General features: G+C 42.0%; 1 protein-coding gene across 1 annotated transcript in view; it reads left to right on the forward strand.

The window, feature by feature from the left end:
* LOC144799989 (cytochrome P450 4B1-like) overlaps window positions 1-23,749 on the forward strand; it is a 216,099-nt gene that overhangs the window by 153,135 nt on the left and 39,215 nt on the right. Inside the window, exons 7-8 of the mRNA XM_078671646.1 lie at window positions 794-900; window positions 5,786-5,976. Coding sequence (XP_078527772.1) covers window positions 794-900; window positions 5,786-5,976 — 298 coding nt within the window. The remainder of the gene's footprint in view (window positions 1-793; window positions 901-5,785; window positions 5,977-23,749) is intronic.

Below are 23,749 nucleotides of genomic sequence, written 5' to 3' on the forward strand. Positions count from 1 at the left end.
TGATAAAAGTAAAAAAGAAAAATAAACTTGTTTGGAAATTAAATCCAGTGGTCACATGGTACAGATTGACTGTGTGTCTGGGGAATTGTTTCACGAATAATCCTGTCCAGCCACCTTGTTCTGTTTTACCAATACAAGTAGGCAGTATTCTTTAAGAGAGTTACATCTGAAGAAGCACAAACTCAGGATTTGAAACGTACCACAGTGGTTGGCTTTTCTAATAAGAATGTATCTCTACAAGCCACGCGGAATCAAAACATTTTCCAATGCAGGGCTGGCGCTCTCGGGTCGACCAATGCAGCCACACCTGGGGCTAATCTTGGGGGCAGTCGCTGTGTCTAGAAATAACCTTTTACAGATGTTATTAACTTGTTAAAGATTGAAGAGATTTGTTGGTGTGTAGAAAGTTGTATTCGTTCAGGGGGAGATTATAAGTGTGCTTTTGTCAAAGAGATGTATGTATGTAAGTGTTGGATCGCATACTTTTAAAGCGCAAACTGTCACCCAGAGGGTATCCTGGCGCTTAATTCTTTACTACTGCTCCTGCCAGTTTGCAAATCGGTGTGCATGGAAGGTACTTGGCTTTGGCCTCTATTTAGCAAGGGATAGTCTCATAAATTATCACTATTTCTCTAGGAGCATCAGGAATGATCTCTCTCTACTAGACAAACCTGTGCACTCTATTTCAAAAGTCTCAAAGAAAATGCTTCTTTTTATGGTACTTTGTCTGTTCTAAAATGTAACACCAGTGTTTGATTGTAAATTAAAAGTAATAAGGAATTTTGTATGGCAGATAAAGTCATTCAACAGAGAAAGGATTTGCTGAAAAATGAGAAAGAATTGGAAAAAATCCAACAGAAAAGACATTTAGACTTTCTGGATATTCTTCTTTGTGCTAAGGTAGGAGTTCATGTATAATAATGTTTATTTTTAAGCAGCTCTTTTCATGTTTGTTCTTTGTGACATACTATACAAATAAGGTGGAAAGAGTAGACTTCATGTGTGAAGTACATCACATCATGAGAAGCTTCATCAATTTACACAAATTAGAACCTCTGTGGGTTTGTGACCCTCCCTATTCTTTGTGTGTAGGGCCATGATAACTCCGCCAGTGGCGTGTCTTCAAGACAGGTGAAAACAAATCACCAGGTTTCATTAAAGGAGACACCTCATGGAAGCATGAAGTGTGACGAGGAGGTTGTAGTATTCTTCCTTAACCAGATGTCCAAGTTCTACGAATAGGACCTGATATTTGTCCTTTACTGATATTAACTACCTCCTAGTCAGTCTGTGTGTCATGATGTACATCACCATCTCCCCTGTTATGGTGGTCTTCTCTTGAGTTAGACAGTGGTTAGGCTGTCTTAGGAGTTAAAAATGTGTTTAGGGAGCATCGCTAAAAAGCTGTCATGTTTTTACCTAATTGCTATGGACGGCCAAAATTTTTCACTGCCATGGGTTTTTGACAATTTCCTCAGGGCCATAGAGACATAATAGCCTTCTTCAACATCGACGCATCTCCCTGCATCTCGATACAGCACGCCTAAGCATGCCATTGCCTCTGATCAAAAAATGAATCTTTAGTCTAACCCTAACGTTTACCAAGGCTATAAATCCAACTGCACATTTTAGACTGATTTCTCAAATAACAAATAACAATTCAAAATGTTTTTTTTTTCTTTTATCTACTTTTCTGTGTAATTGCTTCTTTGTCAAGTGTTTTCTAATTTCCCTCTAATGGCTTATTTGTCATGTCATTTCAATTTTTTAAATCACTGACAAAATCTCAAGTACCACAATATCGAGGTACAAAAATATTGAAGTTAAGGATATCGATATCCTATCTACATCCTAGTAAGTACAACAATATTAAAAAAAAATACTGATGCCTGAAATATCGTTGTTAAAAATATCAGTTTTTTTAATGTTAAAAAAATAATGTAAAATGAAGTAAATAATACATATAATTAAAAGAAACAGTTAAAAGTATTTAAAAATGTTTAAAAATCATAACCAATACATATAGGGGCCGATTTCGATTCGGTAAAATGCCCTCAGAATAGCCGTACCGAGCTTTTTTCCCATACGAATCGTATGCAGAACCGTACCCGTACGTACGATGTGTACCCAAAGCAGTTCTCCGTACGAATCGTACCGAAGACCGTACAACTCACCAAACCGTACGAATCTCATTCGGAACGCGCAGTACGCGATGTCCGTACGGATCAAAGCTGCATTTTCTGACCCAGCAAGTACGAATTGTATCGACAACACTCCGTACGACTCATTTTCTAGGGGAGCTTAAAACGTCCGTAAAAGCAGATTTCACCAATCCATACGAATCGCATTCGGAACGCGCAGTACGCGATGTCCGTATGGATCGAAGCTGCATTTTCCGACCCAGCAAGTACGAATCGTATCGACAACACTCCGTACGACTCTTTTTCTAGGGGAGCTTAAAACGTCCGTAAAAGCAGATTTCGCCTCGGAATTCGTACGAAACTGACCCCCCCGGGTACGGTGCGTACACCCCATTATTGCAGGGGTACGGTGCGTACACCCCTGGATTTCAGGGGTACGGTGCGTATGTCCCCGTGCGTACACCTCATGATCGTAGATGTACGGACCGTACACCCCAAGGTCATAGGTGCACGGTGCCTACACCTCGTGCGTATACCCCTTGACTTTAGGGGTACGGTGCATATGTGATAGTGTTGCCCTCCTTACGAATTGCTCATACGCGATGTTTACAGTATGAATCTCGTACTCATTCCCCGGTCAGGAGAGTACTTGGCGGGTCGTACGGCATATTTACGAATCGTACGGTTCACTGTGCGGGTAGATGTCGGCCGGATTTACCCTTCATTTTCGTACGGTTCACAATGTTTCGGACGTATTTTCTTGCAACGGATCGTACTACACGATTCAGACGGATTTGTATGATACGTATGGAAACGGCTATAAATACGAATCGTAGTACGGATTCGTTTCCGGAATAGGAATCGACCACTTAATGTTAAAATAAATTAAACATATACATATAAAATATATTATATATACTTACATAATAATATTCATAAATAATTATTTTAAGAACTTATAAATTGTTAAAAACATTTTATAAATTATAAATACATATATACACACATACAAAAATAATATAAATTAAAATATATATAACAAATTAAAAACTACAATATTTTTAATCTGTTTAAAATAAATTATATACAACATTAACTAAAAGAATACAGAAAAATATTGGATAGCGGAGGGAATAAAATTACAATTCCAACTCCAGAGAGTGCAACAGTAGGAAAAGTGTTGGATAGCGTAGGGGTAAAAATGACTATTCCCACTCCAGTGAGTGCTACAATAGGGAAAGTCTTTGATAATGTAGGGGGTAAAAATTACTATTCCCACTCCTGAGAGTGCAACAGTAGGGGAAGTGTTGGATAGAGAAAGGGTTAAAATTACTATACTCACACCAGTGAGTTAAACAGTAGGGAAAGTGTTGGATAGTGTAGGGGTAAAATTACTATTCCCACTGTAGTGAGTGCAACAGTAGGGAAAGTGTTGGATAGCATTGGAATAGTAAAAATTACTATTCCCGCGCCAGTGAGTCCAACAGTAGGGAAAGTGTTGGATAGCGTAGGGGTTATATTTGCTATTCCAACTCCAGAGACTGCAACAGTAAGGCAAGTGTTGGATAGCGTAGGGGTAATATTTACTATTCCCACTTCAGAGAGTGCAACAGTAGGGAAAGTTTTGCATAGCGTAGGGGTTAAAAATAACATACTTATCAATTAATTAATTATTTTTAATTAAATAATGAATTAATAATAAATTAACAATACATTATTTATAAATACCAATAAAATAAAATTAATAATTACTTTAACATTAAATTACTTCCCACCCTATTCCCCAATAAACCCCAACCCATGCCGCATATAAATTAACACAATTATTATAATCAATTAATAAAAATTTACCAATTAATATTTAATTATCAATGAATTATCAATACCAATAAATATTTAATAAAAATTAATTTCCAATTAATAAATTAACAAATTAATTATCAATACCAATAAATATGAATTAATAATTTCTTAATTATGATAAATTATATCTCACCCTAATCCCCTATAAAAACACAACAGACTCCTAAACTAAATTAACACAAATATATTTATCAATTAATCAATTAATAAAAATTAACAATGAATAAACAATAAATTAATTATCAATACTCAAAAATGAAAATTAATTAATGTATTATAATTAATGTACTTTCCAACATATTCCCCTATAAACCCACAACCCGCTCCAATAAAAAATGAACACAATATAATTATCTATTAATCAATTATTAACAATTAATTACCAATTAATTAATCAACAATACATTAATTATCAGTCTCAATAAATAAAAATTAAACATTGCCTAATTACAATTAAATTACTTCCCACCCTATTCCCTATAAGCCCACAACCCGCTACGGAACTAAAATGTAATTAAGAATACTTAATCATTTCTAAAAATTATGATTTAATTTACTATAATTAAATTACTTCACGCCCTATTCCCCAATAAACCCACAATCCGCTATGGTACTAAAACGCAAAATTTCCTTTAAAATAAATTACTAACTTCTAAACATTTAATACATATATTTAAAAAAAATACAAAATATGTGAAACGCATAGATAAAATACATACTAAAATACATTACACTAACATAAACATCTATATTATTAACATCAATATTTTTGCTATTGATATTACTAACTTCAATATTAACAAAAACGATATTTCTTACCTTCAGGTCGATATTCTGGTCACCGATATTCTTGATGTCGATATTTTGTCCCTACGATATTTAAAACTCAATATTTATGTAGGTCGAAATAAAAAACTCGATATGTCTGTGCACCCTATTTTTAAGTTGCTGTGTAATGACAGTCCTGCAAGGTAAAGCCCACTTTGCTGACCATATATTTTGTCTGAAAAGGTTTCTATGGTCCCTTTCACATTACTAAAAACAGAGACTTCTCATTTATACACTATTCCAGTCTCATGGTAATTCATGCACCACTAAAAAGTAGGCAATCCACTCTCTCTCACTGGAGCAATTGTCAAAGAAAAGGCACGACTAAACCACTTTTCATAAAGCTTCTATATATCTTCCTCTATGTGTTAGGATGGCGGTGTGGCTGAATTTGTTTCTTATAGCATGCATCTTCTTATGTACTTATAGAAGTGCCCATTTGAAACCCAAATCAGGCAGGACAAAATAATACAAAATCAGAGCTTATATTCACTTAGATGCTCAAATGGATATGATAAACTTTGTAAATGCCGGAACGAAATACCATAAAGAGAGTAACAACAATTGAAGTTTGCCTACTGTTGGAGCAGACCGGTTTCAAACAAATTAACCAATTGCGTATGAGTGAGAATTTTGAAGTTAACTTCATCTTCTATAACAAAGTAGTGGAGAAGATTGCAATATAACTTGACATTGTAGTTGAGTATATTCTCTAAATACTCCAGAGCAAATTAATAGAACTTTTTTCCAGCACCAAAATACCTTAATTGATATTTACCATATCCACTAATGTATGGTATATTTTAATCAAACACTTTCTTTTCTTTACAAATTAAATTTAACAAATTGAATGTCTCAATTTTGCTTGTACTTCCAAAGCACTGGTAGTATTTTTAAGCTGTTTAACACTAAATTAGCTTTGCAGCTGCTTTCTAATATGTCTGTTTTATTAGGATGAAAATGGAAAACCACTATCTGATGAGGACCTCCGGGCTGAAGTGGACACATTCATGTTTGAAGGTCATGATACAACAGCCAGTGGGATATCCTGGATGTTATACTGCATGGGCCAAAACCCTGAACATCAAACGAAATGCAGGGAAGAGGTTAAAGAAATCCTGGAAAACAGGAACACAATCAAATGGTGAGATCAGGCATCTTTCTTACACATTAGTTTTACACTTTTCATCGCTTTAGTTGTTGTGTACAGATTGGTTGAACTATGTGAGCTACCAAACAGTAGAGAGTATAGAGCTCTCTGTTCTGTATAGCCTTTTGTAATCGGAGAAGTCAGAAAAGATTGCAAGTGCAAAGGAAGTGGCAACTTCTTTTTTGTGAATAAACAGTGAATGTACAAAGGGTGAGAGACGGGTCGCTTGTTCTGAGGAGTTATGCGTTTTCAGAGTTGAGTGGTGAATCATCTGAGATGAGTGGTGAGTATTCCATGATGAGTGTTCCATTAAGCTCTGAGAAAGTAAAGAAAAATGCCCACTCGGGACTGATATTCTGTTCCACAGACATTCTCATTGCCTTCTTAAATGTTCTCCTTTAGCTAGTTCTGAAATTTTGCATTCAGAAACAGGAGTTTGTTATCGATTTCTATCTTTTCGTGAGCTTTCAAGTTTGGATTGGATGACCTTCGAAAAAAAAAAAAAATCCATTGTAGTTTACTTGGAGAAGGCATTGAGGTGACCAAAAAATGCTGGCTGTCTAGGGTCATGCAGAAGTTGGCACATGTTATGCTTTCTTCACAAAGTTGCCTAACAGCATATTACATGCTGTCACCATGTTTTATGTTGAAGCAGATTCTGACAGCAGGGCTCATTCATAAAGCGTAAATGAAGTTGCTCATCTCTGGTAATTTATTACAAGTGTCAAGAAACAACACAAAAGCACAATCCTGGAACAAGCTGAGAGCTGCCTTCTGCTACGATTCTCATTACCTAAAAATTAGATTTTAGACTCTGTGTAGCCATTCTTTTAATTTTCTACTGTTGAGCATAAAATTAAGTACAGTAGAAGTCCTAACTTTACTACTACTGAATGCCTTCTGTGAATACCAAAAGTAGTAAGTTTAGGATTTTATCTCAGATTAGTTCTGTGAATCGGCTTCCTTGTGTCTAGTCAGTCATCGTGTGAGGTATTTGTAGCAATTAGCCAAAGTTGAATTTTACTCCTATCACACTGAAACACAGCAATTCTTCGGGTTGCCTTATGGATTCTTAGGTGCTGACCATAACATGAACACTATGGGCCCCATTAGGATGGCGGGCGGATCGCCCCCGCCGGGCTAGCGGAAGCCACCGTCGGCCCGGCAGGGGCGATCCGCCCACCATCCGTGCAGAAATGACCCCGCCATATTATAATGGCTGGCTGGGTCCGCGGTGGACGGAAAGACCGTCCGCCGCTTTTTCTGCCCAGTTGACATGTCGACCGGGCGGAAAAGGGTTCTATATGGCAAGACATGGCAGGCACCATGCGGTGCCTGCCATGTTGTGCATGGAAGTGCACAACAGGCCTCCCTGGCATTGTGGCGGGCAGTGCTGAGTGCACCGCGCGCCACAATGTTAGGGATGCAGAATGCGCCCTTCCTAATGGCACACACGGGACCACCCGACCTTATGGTAGGCGGTCCCTTTTTACGACGGGATGGCCATCCTAATGTGCCCCTATGTGTTACAGAATGTATCTTGATGTTGCACAAAGCAGACTCAGTTGTAGCGACCAAATTTGGAAATTAGTTGTAGATTAAAGTTGTTGACAAGGCTAAAAGCAGTATTTAAAATGATTTGAAATGAAAAAAGTTCAATGATAAACTATGTCAAACTATTTCCTGTAAAGGACTGGAAGCTGAGGATTGTTAAGTCCCCTTCTAGATTGCCAAATTAAAGAGCAATGCCTCTCAGTAGCCACGGTGCTCCTCTGCACTTCATACTACATGTGTCCGGTGTTCCCTTGGAAGGGCTCTAGTGAGGAGAAAAAACAACTTGCTTTGCAGGATTGTAGTGCTTGGTTGCAGATGAAGATCAATAAGGAAGTTCATAGCAAGACACAAAACCTCCCCTCGACAAAAGTGAAGAGGAAAGATCTAATCAGGGATATTGAGAAGTAGATCCAGTGACAGTTCCAACTGTAAGAAGCAAATGTGAAAGACATATATATTAGCAAGAGGACAAGGAAAGTGATGAAAAATATGTAAATGAATGCATTGGGATGTTTCCACCACTTGTAAATGTCTCAAATATATACATTACTTTCATACTGCCCATCATTTGATACTCAAGGAAACCACGCTTCTTTGAAAAGTGGGCTATATCTCATCATTGATTATACTGCAATATGTTCTTAAAGCTCAAGTTCGAGCATACTTTTATTTACTACGATGCTTGAAGTGCTTGGTGAGGTAAAATGCATTGTGAAATATAAAACCATATAAAACCAAACCTCTGTTCAATGTGGAGCATTATCAGGATGTACAAATGTGTAAGCAGATTGTTTTTATGTTCAACCAATTGGGAGTCTATTTTATTCAGCTCTATGATGCAGCGTGGTTCTAACCTTCTTAAGGACTTTTCTCTATCTCCACCTCTGTTACTTAAAGGAATCACATCTATTGTAAAATAGACTTAGCCCTTTACCTCACTACCATTGTTTCTTGAAGTATTTTGTGCAGTCGTAATGTAGTGCTGCCCACGTACCTCATTGCATAAGGGCATTGGAGAACATAGATTGTATAATCTGTTTAGCAATTAAAGCTGCCTTTTATGCACTTGTTCTTTTGCAAGAATGGAATAGTGTACTCTTTCGTGTTCTTGCAATGCTGGCATGGTTTACACCTGGCACATCTTCAGAAGCCTTTACGTTGTGTTAGCCAGGTTGTCTTATGGGTCTGTACATTTTCTAGACTACTCTTGACAAGCTCTTCCTTCATAATTCTCATCTATCTGAATGTTATCCCTGGTCTGCGTGGTGCTACTTTCCCCAGAGCGGGATAATTTCTGATTAGATGCCAATATTTGTGTATATTTGCTTTTACTGCACCCTTCTGCTTGTTAAAAACTGTAATTAGTCTGAAATGCGGGTCAAGCTTATTGTTTTTTTTCTGTAGTCTCTTCCCAAACAAAGATTGTTCTCTGGTTTTAGCTCTTGCTTTGTTTTTGCTGTTTCTGTACAATCACTCGAATAGCCACTTGCTTGGAACCTTGCTGTTAAGTTCATTAAAGCTTTCTTTTTCATTATCTTCACTGCAATTGCATCTAATGTGCAGACTCTGACCTTATATGATTCTTTTTATAAAATTATGTTGGTGGGAGCTGGATGCATGAAGCACCATGTTATGTGAGGTAAGTTTAGTGTACAATTTTGTTTCCCAGCTATTTTCTTAAACATAATCTGTACGTTCTAGAAAATGCACCTCAGTTTTGCTCACTGAACTGATGAAGTGTTGTCCTCTATTTTGCTAACAAACTCTTGTGCAATTTCCTGCTCCAATGAACAACATGTTCTACCCACCCCTTTTAGGTGAACATTTTGAACCACCTGCCTCTCCCACCGGTCTATATGTAAACTTGCATAGCTCGGGGCAAAACAGGTAACCATTACTGTTCCACAAATCTGCTGGAATCACTCATCATTGAAAATAAAAAAGTTGCTTTCTAAGCATCTCTGATTCATCCTCAAAAGTATCTCTGTAGGCTTCCATAATGTCATGGGCCTCATCCCTAAAAAGTGCTGTACTGCATTTAGCCAATGTGTATGACCAATGATCGTGTAGAGGTTTGTGATGTCAATTGTCAGTGAAAGATAATCTTCTTCTCACAGAATGTCTTAGATTTTTCGTAAGAATTCTCCTGTGTCTTGCATGTTAGATAGTCGACATACTTTGAGGTATTCTCAAATGCGCTGCCTATAGCTGATATGATATGGTGCCCCGGTGGATAGTCCCTATTTTTGGCATCTTCGTAATCAAATATAGCACTTAGATCTTGGGATGTTCCTTTTTTAAATATTGATATTCATCATGGATGAGGAGACCTTCATCTCTCCAACCCAACAATTCCCTGTTGTATTCCATGTGTACAGACTCTACTCATCATGCTAATCTAGAGTAGCACGATGTGTTGTTATATTTGGTATATGCTTCCATGATGTATTTCTCTCTGTTTCACAACACTAGATTTCCCCCTTTGTCAGCATTCCTATTTATACATTAGGGATTTTCTTACAATAGGTTTATTAAATCAGAAGTATGATCAGACTCGGGTTTTAAGAACATTGCAGTTGCAGTATACACTGAGATACAGCCCACTTGGGCTCTGTTGTGTTAAAGAGTGTACATCATATGTATATATCAAAGAAATTGCCCACATGGGCTGGATTGAGTCATGAATGTTTTTTTAAAGATGTATAACGATGAAAAGCAGATATAATAATGATTGACTATTTTACATTATGCAGTTTTGAATTTTAATAAGCGAAACATAACGTTTTTAAATTGTAATAATATACAAATTAATATGCGTATAAGAGATGAGCAAAGCCACAGTGCATATGCAATACCACTAATATACGAGTACTGTGTTGCACAAAAATGAATTGCATGTCAGTTATGAATTGAAATAGCAAATGTAAACATGAGTCTGTTTTTACTGATTATGATTACTTTTAGGTTAGAGCACTATGAATAGTGAAATAAAATGGTGCCTCATTTACTGTGAACAAGGCTATGTAATAGCCAAAACGTGTCAGGGTAGCACAAGCTTTTTATGGAATAAATGCTAAATATCTTTTCAAAGAAGCATTGTTTCCTGTGTATGAAGTGACAAGGAGTATGAAAGTAATGAGTATGCACCCGATTAGAAGTACGCCGGTGGCCAGCTGAAGATGGAAGAGAATATATATTACCTCTAAGATATATTATGTAAGCAACTGTGTGTGTTCGTGTGTGATTGGGTGTCTGAATGTGTGAGTGGTTGTATGAGAGTACCTGTGTGTGTGGGTGAGTGAATGGATGTGTGAGTGGCTGCATTGGTGAGTGAGTGTTGCATTAGCTATATGAGTAAATGAGTGGCTATGTGAGTGGCTGTATAGGTGGTTAAGTTTGTGAGCATGACTGTATGGGTGAGTGAGTGGGTGTCTGAATGGCTATATACATCAGTGACTGGGTATGAAAGTGGCTTTATGGGAGAGTGTGTGGCTGTTTGAGTGGCTGTTTAGTTAAGTGAGTTGGTGTGCGAGTGGCTGTTTTGGAGGGAGATTGAGTACCTGCGTGAATGGGCTGTATGGGTGAGTGAGTGGATGTCTGAGTTCTTGTTTGGATGTGAATGGGTATGTAAGTGGTATTCTGGGTGTGAATGGCTGTGATGAGAGGCTGTAAGGGTGGGTGAGTGGGTGTATAACTGGCTGTATAGGTGAATAGGTGGGTATAAGAATAACTGTATGGGTGAGTATGTGAGTGGCTGTATGGGGGAGTTACTTATTGTAGGAGTAGCTGTTTGGGTGAGTGAGTGGTTGTGTGAGTGGCTGTATGAGAGAGTGAGTGTCTAAATGGCTCTATGGATGAGTGACTGGGTGAATGAGTAGTTGTATGGATCTGTGAATAGGTATGTAAGTGCCTCTGTCAGTGGGTGCATAGGATGTTTATAGGGGTATGAGTGGGTATGTGAGTGGGTCCATGGATGATGACATCAGTGATGTCATTTGAGATGTCATCAGTGATGTCACTGACCATGTCATGTGTGATATGTGAGGGCATAAGCAGTGCATTACTGGGGTATGAATTATAGTTAGCTCAGATACCTATAACTGCTGAATTTCTACGAGTGAAATCTGAGCCTAACTATGGTCCCTGTAACTTAGTTTATTTCATTGAATTTCTAAATTTTAATACATTATAATTTCCTAACTATAAAGGCCCTGTAACCTTAGTTTTTTGTGTGAATTTCTAAGTTTGTAAAAAAAATATCTAACCAGAATGGTAACCTGCCATCTTTGAGAGTTGTGTATTAGTGGCTGTGTGGGTCTGTGAGTGCTTGTGTGATTGATGTGTGGGTCTGTGAATGGATGTGTGGGCACCCCGGGACATAAGAGATGGCCCTTGGGGGTGGCAGTGCCCAGGGTCCGTTATTGGCTCCAGGAGGGGGGCCTTTCTGCTCCTTGGAAAAAAATAATGAGTAAGTAAGTTCGGGCCACGTGCCCCCCTCTTTAATGTTTTTTTAAGCCCTGGGGGACTGATGGGCCCGGAGGTGGATCCATGTGCCCCCTATTTCTTTTTTTTTTTGTATATAGCAGCGGGAAGGGGCTGCTCCCTGGGACCTACGGGGTTTGCAAGGCCCCCCTGATCATAATAAAGATGAGCCCCAGGGAGGTGGTGATCCCCAGGTTATCATGAAGCCAAGGAGGGGGAGCCCCCTGCAGGAGACTACACTTGAACTTTTTTTCAATATTTAACGCACATTTTCACAATTTCGCTACAAAAATTAAACCTAAATCTTTTTGCCATGGCAGGGACCCTCTGCGACCGGAAGACCAAAACTAGTGGGTTAGGGTATACATACCCTCTCCCCTTTTCTTTCTTTTTATGGTTGAAGTGTTGGTAGCCAATCTGAGCTCTACAGATCTCTGCACAAGCTGAGGATTTCTTTTAATTTATCAAATAGTACTGACAAATTTACACCAAATAACAAAGTGTGGTCTGAGTAACAAAATATACCTTTCTTCCAAATTAGGTGTAAGTCCTCCAGCGGTTCAAGCTGTAGTCGTGTTCAGACCGCCTATTGGAATTACATGAAAATTCTTTTTTTTTCCACTCTCCCCCCACCCACGTCTTGTTTTTGCCAGTGATGGTTGTGGCTGTTCCACTCCAAGGCTGACCTGGTCTGTATGTTTCGCGTGAAATCTGATGCCATTTGTTGTCTGGAGGTGCATGTTGCAGCATCTCTATGTGATTGTCACCATATTTGTGCCAGATCGCCCCGAAACTTTCCAAGCACATGAATCACTGGGGCACTTTTATTGGAAACTTTTGTGGACATTGGTCCTCTGGCGCCAAAGTTATAGGCAAGTCAAAAAACGCTTTTTCTGTGGTATTTTGAGTTTCATTCACATCCATCAAGGGGTGGAACACTAAAGCAAAGAGTCACTAAAATAGTATTTCCCATTTTAACTCCCATAGGAATCGTTGATATCCGCTAACCACAGATAAAGTGCAGTTATGGTTACAAATTACAACTGAAAAATCACTGAAATTCACCAGTTATATTTAGGACCATGCACAATGGCCATATTAATTAATCAATCTGGGGAATTGTAAGCGCGCCACTCACCCATGAGGGTCTCAAGGCGCTGGGGTGGGAGGGTAGAGCAGCTCCATTCAGTCGAAGATCCAGGTCTTGAGTGTCTTCCTGAAGATGTTCAGGGAGGGAGGGGTCTGATGTTGATCAGGAGCTCTTGCCAGGTCTTGGCTGCAATGTAGGAGAAGGCTCGCCCACCTACACTGGCTCTGCGGATGCGCTGGGTTTCACCGAGGTCGGTGGATCACAGGTTTCTCTTTAGCATGTGGAAGGAGATTCTCCATTTGAGGTATTGGGGTCCGGTGGAGGCATTTGTAGGCATAGGTGAGTATCTTGAAAGTGACTCTTCTCAACGGGGAGCCAGTGGAGGTTGCGCAGGTGTTGGGTGATGTGTTTGTGTCGAGGGATGTCGAGGACGTGTCTGGTTGCGGTCTTCAGTATGGTCTGGAGTTTGTGGAGCAGAGACTTGTTGATCTCAGCGTAGAGGGTGTTTCTGTAGTCCAGTCTTCTGGTTACGAGTGCATGGGTGACGGTTTTCCTTGATTCAGGGGGATCCATTTGAAGGTCTTTCGGAGGATGCGGAGGATGTTCAAACAGCTGGAGACGACGCCGTTGGCCTGCCAGATCATGGAGAGGGAGGAATCGAGTACGATGCTGAGGTTTAGGGCGTGTTCCGTGGGGTGCTTCCAAGGGCAGCAGGCCACCGAACGTTGTCCCACACAGAAGGCGAGGGTCTGAGGATGAGGACCTCTGTCTTCTCCGAGTTGAGCTTCAGTCAACTGCTGCTCATCCAGGATGCAACGTCCTTCATTCCTTCCTGGAAGTTGAGTCTGGTAGTGACGTGGGCCTTGGTGAGGGAGAGGATGAGCTGGGTGTCTTTTGGATAGGATACTATGCTGAGTCTGTGCTGTCTGGCGATGGTGGCGAGGGGGGCCATGTAGATGTTAAAGACTGTGGGGCTGAGCGATGATCCCTGAGGTACTCCGCAATTGATTACCGTAGGTTCGGAGAGGAAGGGTGGTAGCCGGATTCTTTAGGTTCTGCCGGTGAGGAAAGAGCGGACCCAGTCTAGGGCTGGTCCCTGTATTCCGGCACCATGGAGTCTGGCCATGAGTGAGTGGTAGGAGACAGTGTCGAACGCAGCAGAGAGGTCTCAGGGCGGCGGTGTGTCCTTGGTTGAGGACAAACTATAACTCACATTCCAAAATGCAATATGCAATTCTTACGACCCCATGCTATGAATAAATAACAACACCTAAAAGGAAAATGTAAAAACAAACACATACTCAAATGAACAAATAATTCTACTTTAATAATTGCCACTTTTAAATTGGTATGGGTAATGTGATATGTAATCTCCCCTGGTGGGCAAGTTGTGGTTTGCATGCCTATTTTGTGTGACAGGAGATTTTTTCCTAACCATAATTTGCACGGTAAAATAGTTTTTCGATTTGAATTTGTAACCATAACAGTTCTTTAACCAGGGCAACTGGAATTAGTCGATTTTCTAGTTGTGATGTTTTATCATGTCTTTACATAATTTCCACATTACCCATCATCTGCTGCATAATCTGCAGGTTTTAATAATAAAAAGTACCTTTCTCAAAAGAATGCAAAACTACAAAAAACTTTGTGACGTGTGTTGCACGTGCAGTGAAAGTCCCTCTGCAAAATTTGGCTGGTCATCTTTCTGTTGCTTATTGCTGTATTTGGATATTAAACTGATAGTAACGATATGCTACCTATGCACAGCCAGTTTTAGGAAGTGTAAACATAACAAAATAATTTAGTGATACTATTAGAAAATGAGGCACCTTAGGCTGCATAATTAACCACTTCTTGCCACATAATTTTGTCAATCCTGCTGCATAATGTGGTTCTCCTCTTCCACTGGCCCTGTTTTTAACTGTGTTTTAAGGTGATTTTATATAGTAGTAGTGCCTGTGTATTTACGGTTAGGTCAGAGATTCAAAAAAATAAATTTGTTCTCTTAATGACTGTAGCGTTGTTTGAGAAAAGTAACACAACATTTAGCAGATGCTTAGCATGTTTAGCATACTCTTGCTATTTTTAAAATTGTGCAGATTCTTCAAGGAGGCACAGTTAAAATGAGGGTGTCAAAAGTGTTCTTTTAATAAGAATTGTGGCTTCAGTTGACACATTCAAATTATTTTACCGGACATTTACAATGTGTTGTCTTCTGTGGGTTTGGCAAGTTTGCACATCCATCTAGGAAGACTTTAGCAGGTTCAGCCCAGTGCATGCATCTCTCGTTTTTTTGCAAATCCAACAATTAATTGAGGCATCAAAAAACATTGACTTGCTAATTGCTTTAGTGCAGTTTTAAGGGTGTGTTCAGGGTTTTTGAATTACAGGGTTAGGGCACATGCTACGTTTTGCAGCTGAAACCTCGCTACTCCTGGCTAAAGAGTGATGGATACAGGGTCTGACAAAAGGACTAGAATTTAGGGAGTATTTTAGTTTTTTAGATCTGATCAGTATTCTTTGAGAAATAAGTGTTAATCCAGCTTTGAAGGATTAATTTTCAGAGTTCCATGAATCCAGTTTCACGGATCCAACGTTAAGAAAACGAACAAAATCTAATAGGAAAGTGATTTTTTTCTCCAGTATTCCATTTAGGAATGCGATCAAACACGGGGTTCATAGAATCAAAGCTCTCGGATTGGCTAGCTGAAACATCAGGAAACAGGTTACAGATGTGATTGCTCAATCACCCACATCTTGTAAAAAACAAAAATAAAAGTGCACATAAGGGAGCAGGTTAAGTACACTCTCACCCACGAGACTCATTAGAGGATCACAAAGAATAATCCTGCCACCGTGAATGCATAAAAAAAGTGCAAATGTAGCAGCATGTTTCGTACCCTCTGTACCCTACCTACCATTATGGACATGTTGGTCCTTTCTCCGGTTCCACATATTCTCAACAAGAGACCCCCGAACACCAATGAAGGCCCAACAAAGCTCCATGAAGCTTGCCACAGATTCACAGTTCATGGCCGTGAAGCTAGCCATGGGTTCGGAAACCCTACCATAAAACCCATCAACCCTAAAAAAATGACATAAAAAAAATCATGGTAGAAGAGGGCAATGATTTCCACTCCCGCTTTGGGCATTGTCACTTCCCGGCTGCATACAGCAGATAATCATAAGCATAGGGGAGCAGTCCTCCCACAGCACGTTGGGTGCAGAGCTTTGCCTTCTTCCCGGCCCTGCAACCAACTACCACTGGACACAGTCAAAGGCCAGAAACAGAGAGGGTTGGCCACCAATGGTGGGGTGACTGTTGAATGTGGGATATGAGTAAAATAAAAACCCACTGAAAAACAAAGGTTTAAGTGAAGTTATGTTTAGCTTTGGTTGTAATAACTAAATATTCATTGGTTAAAAAAAAGAAAGCATTGGCATTGCCAATAGGTCTCCTCTTTGGACCTTTTAAATTTCTAGCCAGAGCTATTGGCTTTGCCAATGTTTTTAAGTTATGTTGTAGAGCAGTGTAGCTGCTATTCAGGATGTTGAAAGTTCCCCCCTTGAACCATCTACCAGCACATGCCCTCCCTGGGTTAAGAAGTGGACAAAAGCATGCCTGTGCTTTCAGAGGCGCAACTAGAGCCACATTACGGGGGGGGGGGCAACTAAAAATTTCAGGGGGAGGGCTAATTCTTCCAGCAAAAGAGTGGCGATGCAGGAGCTCTAAGAAGGGTCGAAAAAACAACAAAACCTTGTTAGCAAGTAAGTGTATTTTTTAAAGACCTGTGAAGTACTCGGGTGCGGCTGTGTGTGTGCCCGGGAAGCTGTCTCAGCCCGGGCTGACCCACACGACAGGGGTGGGTGGGGCTGAAACCCTTGCGCGCGTGGCGGTGGCCCTAGGCTTTCAGGACCACCTCATTCCTCCTCCACCACCACCCTCACACACTCCTGCTGCTTGAACCTGTAAAATATGCGCCACTTTGGAGAAAGTATTTCCACCCAAAGCCCAAATCCGTGTGCTAATTCCTCTGCCTGTTTAACTTCTGGAACACGAACACTAGGTTTGCTGTTCAGGGCCCAAGAAGTACGTGCTAAACTCTAAATTACCATCCCAAACAATCACTGTAGCCTTAGAGACAGCTCCACTTCCAGAGCCTGAAGAAGTGTCATTAGCCTGTTATCTGCAGCCTGAGTATCATTGCTGCCCCAATGTTCACTCGGCAAGATCCTTGTAAACAAATGGACACACTTTCAGTCTGAGGCCTTATCTTGTGATTGTTTTAACCCGAGGGATGTCAGGATGTCTGTCCAGATGCTGAGAGATCGTGTAATATTTTCTGGCCCTGCAGTCTATGGCATGAACCTGTACACAATCTGCAATCCATTTGTCAGCTCTGAATCCCAGGCTGATAACATCTGTTACCTAAAGACTTTTGACCTGAGGCTATAAAATGTGTAATCGAAGAGGCAGCAATTTTGCACAGTGGCTGATCATGCATAAGGTCTTTGTAATCCAATAGATTTTTCTCCTGTTTGAAGTTTAGATGTGTATAGGCTAGATGGCATGCCTAACACCAGTGCTCTCTACGTCTCAGCCTGTGGTATTGGCAATGATCTGAACTAACTCAAATACTGAACTCTCCAGCCTTGAGTCAGGCATTGGGAAGAGGCGCTATACAGAAAGCTACCATAAATTCCAAGGATATTACTTTCCTTATCGATGTCTGTATGTTTGGACTGTGGTCAGCGTATACATTGCAACAGTGAGTCAGAATGTTCTGTATATTTATATAGTTAGCAATAAACAAGTGGATCTGTTTAATAATGCATAACTTTGAGACAACACAGTAACCAACAAGCCTGTACAGCAGATCATTTAAGCACTTCGTGTTTTATAGTTAATATACAGAAGTACCCAGAAAAAGGTGTATAGTATTTTTTATTCAAAAAATCATATTCAGTTTAAACTGTTCATGAAATGATTATAATAAGTTTGCTGAAATTAATATGAACTCGCACAGTTCTGTTCTTCTAGTATTTCCACTACATATTATGTTATGTTGATTCATTATATGTGCCTGTATAATGTCTAAGATGTATTATGTCTAAATGTCCTGAAGAGAGGTTTAGAATATTTGTGCACCGCAGAGAACAGTGCCGGATGACTCAATGCCAACAGCGCCACACAGATACTGCCTTTTCTTTTCTCGTAATAACCCCAGAAGCTTCTGGGAGTTGTAGTCCTTCCTCACCTATATTGAACCAGTGTTCTATAAGCTACAATCTAGAAAGGAAAACTGGACTTCACCGAAATATGGTGTTTTTGTTTATAGTTGGCAAAATTATGTATTCAGATCTTTCCTCAGTTATGCGGTTTCAAACAATAATTCCCAAATCCTAATTTATTACAAAACACACAAATCTTAAATAATAAACAACATAAAATCGTCATGGCGGCACATCTTCAGTGTGGAACTGTAGAAACACTGCAGACCTGCAATGCGCACGTACTACACCGCCTTATTTGGCCCAAACTCGGATTGTATTGTATTGTAATTACATTTATGTAGATCTTACCATCCCTGACGAGGCATCAAAGCGCTTTTTCGGTGAGTAGCACACTACTCCGGAATCCAAGAAGGATTAGTGTTGATTTAGTATAGTGAAATATGAAAGTAATTTGAGTGGTGGATAGGTTAGTCAGTTATTTGGATTCAGAAGGATAGCGGAGGGATAGAAGAGGGAAAAAGGTTTGCATTTATATAGCGCTTGTTACCCCTGATGTGGTTTTGAAGGGCTTTTTTTGGCGAGTAGCACGCTACTCCGGAACCCATAAAGGATTAGTGGTGAATTAGTATAATGAAATATGAAAGTAATTTGAGTGGTGGATGATATAGGTCTTGGCTAGCGAAAGGCTGCGCTTGCGCAGTCTCACTCCAAGACTTTGTCTTAGAGAGTGGGCTTGAACCCGCCCCTCTTCTCCATTGGCTGGCTTCCCAAACGGAGGCCAGCCATTGAACGAGAGGGGCGTCACTCCATTCAAGCACCGTCTTTTTGGGATTCGGGGGTGTGTTTTTTACTTTATTTCTCTTTTCTTTCCCTCCTCTTCCCATTGGCTGGAATTTTACATTCCAGCCAATGGGAAGTGGAGAGAAAGAAAACACGCCCCGAATCCAAAAATGACTCTGCGTTTCTCTGAGGCATTTCTGCCTTGCCTCGGAGAAACGTGGTGGTGTCATGGCGGAGCTCGCTTGGAACCATTTGCTCAGCAGGACGCTGAAGTGATAAATCATCCATTTCCTGCCCGCTCCCCTTTCCCCGCGGACCGTGCTTGGTCTCCTGCTCTGCCCTTGCATATTGCTCTGCTGTTTTCCCCGCTTCAGTCCCTGCCTTGTTTACATTCAAGTACCGTGTTTGTCTCTGGGGGGAGTGCAGCGCTTGTGGAAAGCAGCCAAGCAGGTCTGCCTCACAATTAGTAGATTGTGTAATTTCTGCGTCTCCTCCCTCGAGGTAGTGTCTGTGGTGACATTGTGTGTGCGTGAGGTTTCACATCCAGTCTCTGCAAGGGTCTTCTGTGGAGTAGGAGGCCAGAGGGGCTGGGCCTGTCCAGGGACCCCAGCTGCCCTGCATTCTGTGCCTCCCTTCCTATACACGATGTACCAGCCTGCCCACTGGTGTTCTTGTATCCATGTGTGTGACCTGCTCGGCAAAGACTAACGTCAGTCAGAGGTTACACTAAACAGCACGTAGGAACACTGAAAGTGGTGTTTTGGTGGAGTTGGAGCAGGGCAGACAGTGCAAGCCGCTTCCACAGATTACCTTGCGCTCTGGCGTGTGGGCACCACGTGTGTTGTGTTCTGTACATACATGGAAAGTGTAATGGAGGCCATGGGCATGCCTGAGAGTTCGCCTGCTCAGCCCAAGACCTTTGCATACTGATGAGGCGCCCCCACGTTGATGTCAGTGGCGCCAGATGAGCGGTTGCAGGGTGGGTGGAAGTTCTCAGTTCATGAGACACCGTTTCAGCTGAATGCGATGTTGGCGGGCCGTTTTGCCGCTACATGCGGATAGCAGACTGGGTCCTGGATGCAGTGTGGGGAGGTGGTGTGTGTTTTCTAATTAGAGATGGTGATAGTATTGAAAGCAGGGGTCTGATCGCGACTGCGTTCTGCCACGAAATAGCAATCTGAGTCAGTAAAATGTTGCATCTCTGCAGCAAGCACCACTGACTGTCCTTCAGTGAGTGTCTTATATGGCCAGGTACTGGCTTGCTGATCTGAGACCACGTGACTGCGCGTTACATTGCCTGAGTGCGTCAGGCAAGCGTTGGGCGGACATAGTGAGTGAGTGTTCCTGCTGCCACCCACCATCTACGCCACTCACGCCCCCCCCCCCCCCCCCTCCGGCCTCCGGTTTCCAGTTCAGCACTCTTGCTTGCACATCAGAGCGAATGTGCACGTTGGTTCTTCAATCTGTTTCATTTTTTATTTTTTTTTCTTCTTGGACCCGTTCTGAATTCCTTGGGACAGGACTCGGGAGGGGCCGTTGTTTATTTGATTACAGTGTGTGTCAGGCTTGTTTATTCAGCTGGGAGAGGCTGGTGGGGGTGGGGAGGGGGAGCGGTTACACTAAAAACATGCCCTAGAAAAAGGTCTTGTTTTATATTTCCTGTAGGGGGTGAAAATCTTTGCTGCATAAGGCATAGTTTAGAATAAGTTGCTTTTCAGCCCTTGTACAGTTTGCACTGGGGCCGGGGTCCTACCCCCCCCCCCCCGCACGCTGCTGGTGGGGCCACGCAGTCGCCCTTTCGGCTCTGCCTAATGCTGTGCATGTAGTCGGTCATGTGGGTAAGGTAATTCCTTTCTACCCATGAGGGCGGGTGCGAGGGGTGTGTGTGAAGTGGGAGGGGATTGGATGCACAGTTCGGGGTGGGGGGATAACTACCTTTTGGTGTGCGCGGTGCGGACTTCAGACAGCTGTTTTGTATATGGGGTGGGGGCGGACTTATCCACTGCTAATACCTTTTTTTCGTCCTCCTGTAATGTCATGTCGCCCCCAATCCCCCCTCTCTGGAGGGTGGGTGCATCCGCTTCTGCGTATTCCCCTGCTGAGCGGCACCATCGGAGGGCACAGGGCTGCACATATCCCCTGCGTTGCACCTCTTCCCGGTCGCGGCCCCCCACTCTTCTGCATCTCCCCCACCAAAGCTTAACCCCCCCCTAGAACTGCCCCATAGAGCTCCTGTTGAATCAAGAAGACGTCTATGCTGTAAAACTGCTCTTCCCTACTTTTGGGTGAATGGGGTGTGCTGTCTGGGACCCCTTTATGTGAGCATGTGTGGGTGTTACCTAGCTGGAAGGTGATGTTTCCTTGGGGCGGTGTCGCATTCCTTTGAGTAAATGTGTGTGTGGGGGAGGGCATAAGCTTGTTTGCTCGGCCCTTGATTTTTGCCTTGCGTTCCACTCCCATCGGTGGTGTAAGTGCTCACAGGCCCCATTCTCTGCTTTTCTGCACCTGTATGGCAGATGTTTGCTCCTGCGGTGCACTTTCCTCCCCTGCTCCCTTCTGTTGACTGCAATCACCTCTGGTCTGTCCGGGGGACTTTCCGGGTGCACTGATCCGAGGGACCCTTTGGGGGCAGTGCCACAGAAAAACTGCGTGTTTTTATGTGTAACAGGATGTCTCCAATTTGAGGTGGTGATGGATTTCTGTAATGGTATTATGGCAGTGGGGTCACGCAGGCCCTATTGTGTACACTTTGCATCTGAGCGGTGCTGCAAGTTGTCCATAAAATACTGCACATTGTGCGACTTGGAATGCTTCAAGCGTGGGAATTATGCAGCACACAGTTTCATAATATTAGCCTTATCTGTATTGTTCAATGAAAGTCATTATTTTACCTGCTTCAAAAAGTCCCTACTATCTCGTTGAAAGCATAGCGACCCCGGTGCATCGATTTTCACTACTTGCATGTATGGGAATCTGCTGTTTAGTTCAAGTTTGTCATATGTCCCTCACACGAAATGACCACAAACATAATCCGTTTGAGAAGGAATCGATCCTTCTACGTTTTCTCACCAGGCAGTCGCTTCTCACGTCCCACATCAGTGTTAGTTTGCACACGCTTTATTCGTATGGCTCTGTTTGTTTGTGCGACTTAGAATGCTTCAAGCGTGGGAATTGTGCAGCACACAGTTTCATAATATTAGCCTTATCTGTATTGTTCAATGAAAGTCATTATTTTACCTGCTTCAAAAAGTCCCTGCAAGCCTGCCCCATTGGTAGAAGCAGGAGTTTTCCTATCAAACGTGGAAAAACTTTACCGACTTTTGTCTGCACTGTCGCCATTAAAGTGTAATAGTTCTTGTCTGCTCTTTTTAAAATGTTAATAATAGCCTAGCAACTTTACCAGCAAAACCGAGTACGTGTGAAATATGTGGCAGTATTGCGAGCCAGCCACCCACTCAACATTTCCAGCACTGTCTTGACCTTTCCCCCCACCTCCCTGCACCGACGGTCCGCTGCACTTTGCATTACCATCATCTCACCCCGGCTACAGTTGAGCACCCCCCCATCCGATGAGTCTGAATGTGACTCCCTTACTCGAGCCCGTGTTGCTCTGTTATCCTGTTAAGACATGTTTGCCTTCATCACCTGATCTCATCCGTGCATTCCTGGATGTACTGCCTTTAAATAACTCTTTTCGTCTGATCAGGGAGGCTAATGGATGAGTCTCTTTCTCATGGTTGGTCCTTTTGCAAGCAGTAAACAAGATCAGAGAACTCTTTTGAACGTATGCAAATCGTAACTGTGTGAGCAATTCAATCTCATTTGTGCAAAGTGTTGTAATGGGCTTATTGGAGAGTTAGAGAAACGTGCTCACAAGTTACTTTTTGATGCAAATCATCTGAGTAAATAAACAATAGCATGGTGCCGTTTGCGTCCTTGGCTTGTCTCTTTAATTTGTCCCCTCCTCCCTCAGTTCCCTTTCCTTCATTTCCCTCTTCTCTCTCGCTCACTCTTGAATTGAACCCCCCCCCCCTTGGAGTGGCCTCTCACACATCCCCGTCAATGAACCTAAACGGGGCAGGAATTTATGGCCGACCTGCGTAAACATTACAGGAACCTGGGCTGAGCCGGCAAATGGGGGCCACAGAGGGGGGGTGGGCATGTCTAAAATACCCCTCTGTTCCCTTGTTGTGATTCTGCCCTCTGTTCCCTCGTTGTGATTGTTTTTCTGCCCTTTGTTCCCTCGTTGTGATTCTGCCCTCTGTTCCCTCGTTGTGATTGTTTTTCTCTGTTTCCTCGTTGTGATTGTTTTTCTGCCCTCTGTTCTCTGTGTGTGTCTCTCTGTGTGTGTCTGTGTGTGTGTGTCTGTGTGTGTGTGTGTGTGTGTGTTGGGCTCTGTGTGTGTGTGTGTGTGTTGGGCTTTGTGTGTGTTGGGCTCTGTGTGTGTGTGTTGGGCTCTGTGTGTGTGTGTGTTGGGCTCTGTGTGTGTGTGTGTTGGGCTCTGTGTGTGTGTTGGGCTCTGTGTGTGTGTTGGGCTCTGTGTGTGTGTTGGGCTCTGTGTGTGTGTTGGGCTCTGTGTGTGTGTTGGGCTCTGTGTGTGTGTGTTGGGCTCTGTCTGTGTGTGTG

The sequence above is a fragment of the Lissotriton helveticus genome, chromosome 1_2 (assembly GCF_964261635.1).
Source record: "Lissotriton helveticus chromosome 1_2, aLisHel1.1, whole genome shotgun sequence".
Taxonomy (NCBI): Eukaryota; Metazoa; Chordata; class Amphibia; order Caudata; family Salamandridae; genus Lissotriton; species Lissotriton helveticus.